Here is a 1,669-nt window from a genome sequence, read left to right as displayed (position 1 = left end):
AAAAAAATCACTCAGAAACAGCATTTCTCCCAAAGGAAATATAGTTAACACTGAAATCCCACCTGAGGATTTAATTAAAAAATAATAATTAGCTGCTGCCCTAGAAGGAGTCATGTGATATCCTCCAGATCTAAAGAGAAGCTTAACCATTTGCAGGGATTAAGATTAAGGTTAAAAATACTTTATAGATTTTTATTTTTTTTTTTAAATGTCTGCTAGTGTGAAAAACAGGGGTCAACTTTATTTTTCATAATAAATATACTCACATTTTAACAATTACAGTGGAAAGATTTAATACAAACAAGGACCTAGGAGAGCACTGATTGGCCACAACACCACCAAGATAGCATCACCTCAGAGAAGAAGAGAGTGAGTGTGAGGGACTGATGGACAGAGGAAGTGTGGCACAGACGTCTGAGATTTGACATCAACCTGAAGTTCAGGGGTCACTCCCAAAGCTTTTTCCACATTTCCTTTTCTCGTATTCATAATAAATGTTAAATAACTCCATGTGTCCCTTAAATGCTAACAGTGGTTGCCCTCGCAGCATACAGTTTCAATAAAATGGACAGCCATACAGGCATTGCAGAAAGTAGGATGAATGAGAGTTGTTGGTAGTTTACCGCCCCCTAGTGAGAGCCAATGGAACAGATGGAAGTAACTCAGGCATTTAAAGAAACCCAGTGACTGAACCTTCAGCCAGTGAAGTGAAAAGAAGAAAGTGAAACACTTAGCGTTTAGCAACACTACTCTGCAGTATTTCTGTTGTGAAGTGAGCCCATGTCCCACATGTCTGTCCCTCATCTCCATGCCCCCCCCCCTCCTCCTTCCCAGACAGCTCCAGGGCCTGTTCAGGTACAGTATGTTCTCTCTGAGTGCTTTGTTTTTAGTTTTTTTTGTTGCTTTTGGGCGGATCAAAGAGTCTTAGAGGATCTGCTCGGTGCTAGAGGCAGAGATGTCAAGTAGTCTCCAGGCAGCACATGGGTTGAGCTCCTCCTGGTCTCGACACAGAGCCCACACGTACATCATCCGGAGCACTTTTTGCTGAAGGGAGAAAAGCAGATTGGCACACTTATTCTTAACTGTTTAATTCTTCTTAATCACTGTAAAACAGGGAGAACACACACACACACACTTTAAATGTGATTTAGACAAATCAAATATAAACTGATTTATGTAAGCCATATCTGAGACCATTAACAGACAATAAAAGTAGTAAGAAACATTCAGCTACCCAGAGTGAAGAACAGTGAGAGTGGGTGTGGGAGACACTTAAGGAGACACTGTAGCCCATAAGTCGGTTAATGTCCTGACATTTGGATCCAGCTGTTAAAACAATTTGCCCACCATTAATCCTCTTGCAGTAGTATACTGGGCAGATGCCAGCAGCATGGTACTGAGTGGATACCTTTACTTCTTTACCAATCACAGGTGTCCCTGAAGGGCCTTGAGTGGACACTGCGGCTGATTTATAACCAATAAAGCTTTATTCTGGGTTGTGGGTCTAAATAAAATAAAAGCCATGCCCAAATAAAGAGTGGCTTAATTGTCTTATAACATTCTCTTGGTACATCATTTATAAGAAGTTCTTACACTTGTGTGATTAAAGTTTGTATTATTTGTAGAACATTACACACAACAAATGCATTTGTGTGTGTGTGTGTGTGTG

The 1,669-nt window shown here is 40.5% G+C and overlaps 1 protein-coding gene across 2 annotated transcripts in view; it reads right to left on the bottom strand.

Annotated features, from left to right (window-relative positions):
* Positions 1–218: 218 nt before the first annotated feature.
* Positions 219–1,669, bottom strand: part of timm44 (translocase of inner mitochondrial membrane 44 homolog (yeast)) — a 7,912-nt gene continuing 6,461 nt past the window's right edge. For both annotated transcript variants that reach the window (XM_032525619.1, XM_032525620.1), the window contains one exon: positions 219–1,044. In XM_032525619.1, coding sequence (XP_032381510.1) covers positions 925–1,044 — 120 coding nt within the window. In that variant the 3' untranslated portion in view covers positions 219–924. The remainder of the gene's footprint in view (positions 1,045–1,669) is intronic.

The sequence above is a fragment of the Etheostoma spectabile genome, chromosome 9 (genome assembly GCF_008692095.1).
Source record: "Etheostoma spectabile isolate EspeVRDwgs_2016 chromosome 9, UIUC_Espe_1.0, whole genome shotgun sequence".
In the NCBI taxonomy this organism is placed as follows: domain Eukaryota; kingdom Metazoa; phylum Chordata; class Actinopteri; order Perciformes; family Percidae; genus Etheostoma; species Etheostoma spectabile.
This window is presented reverse-complemented; position numbering and strand designations above follow the sequence as displayed.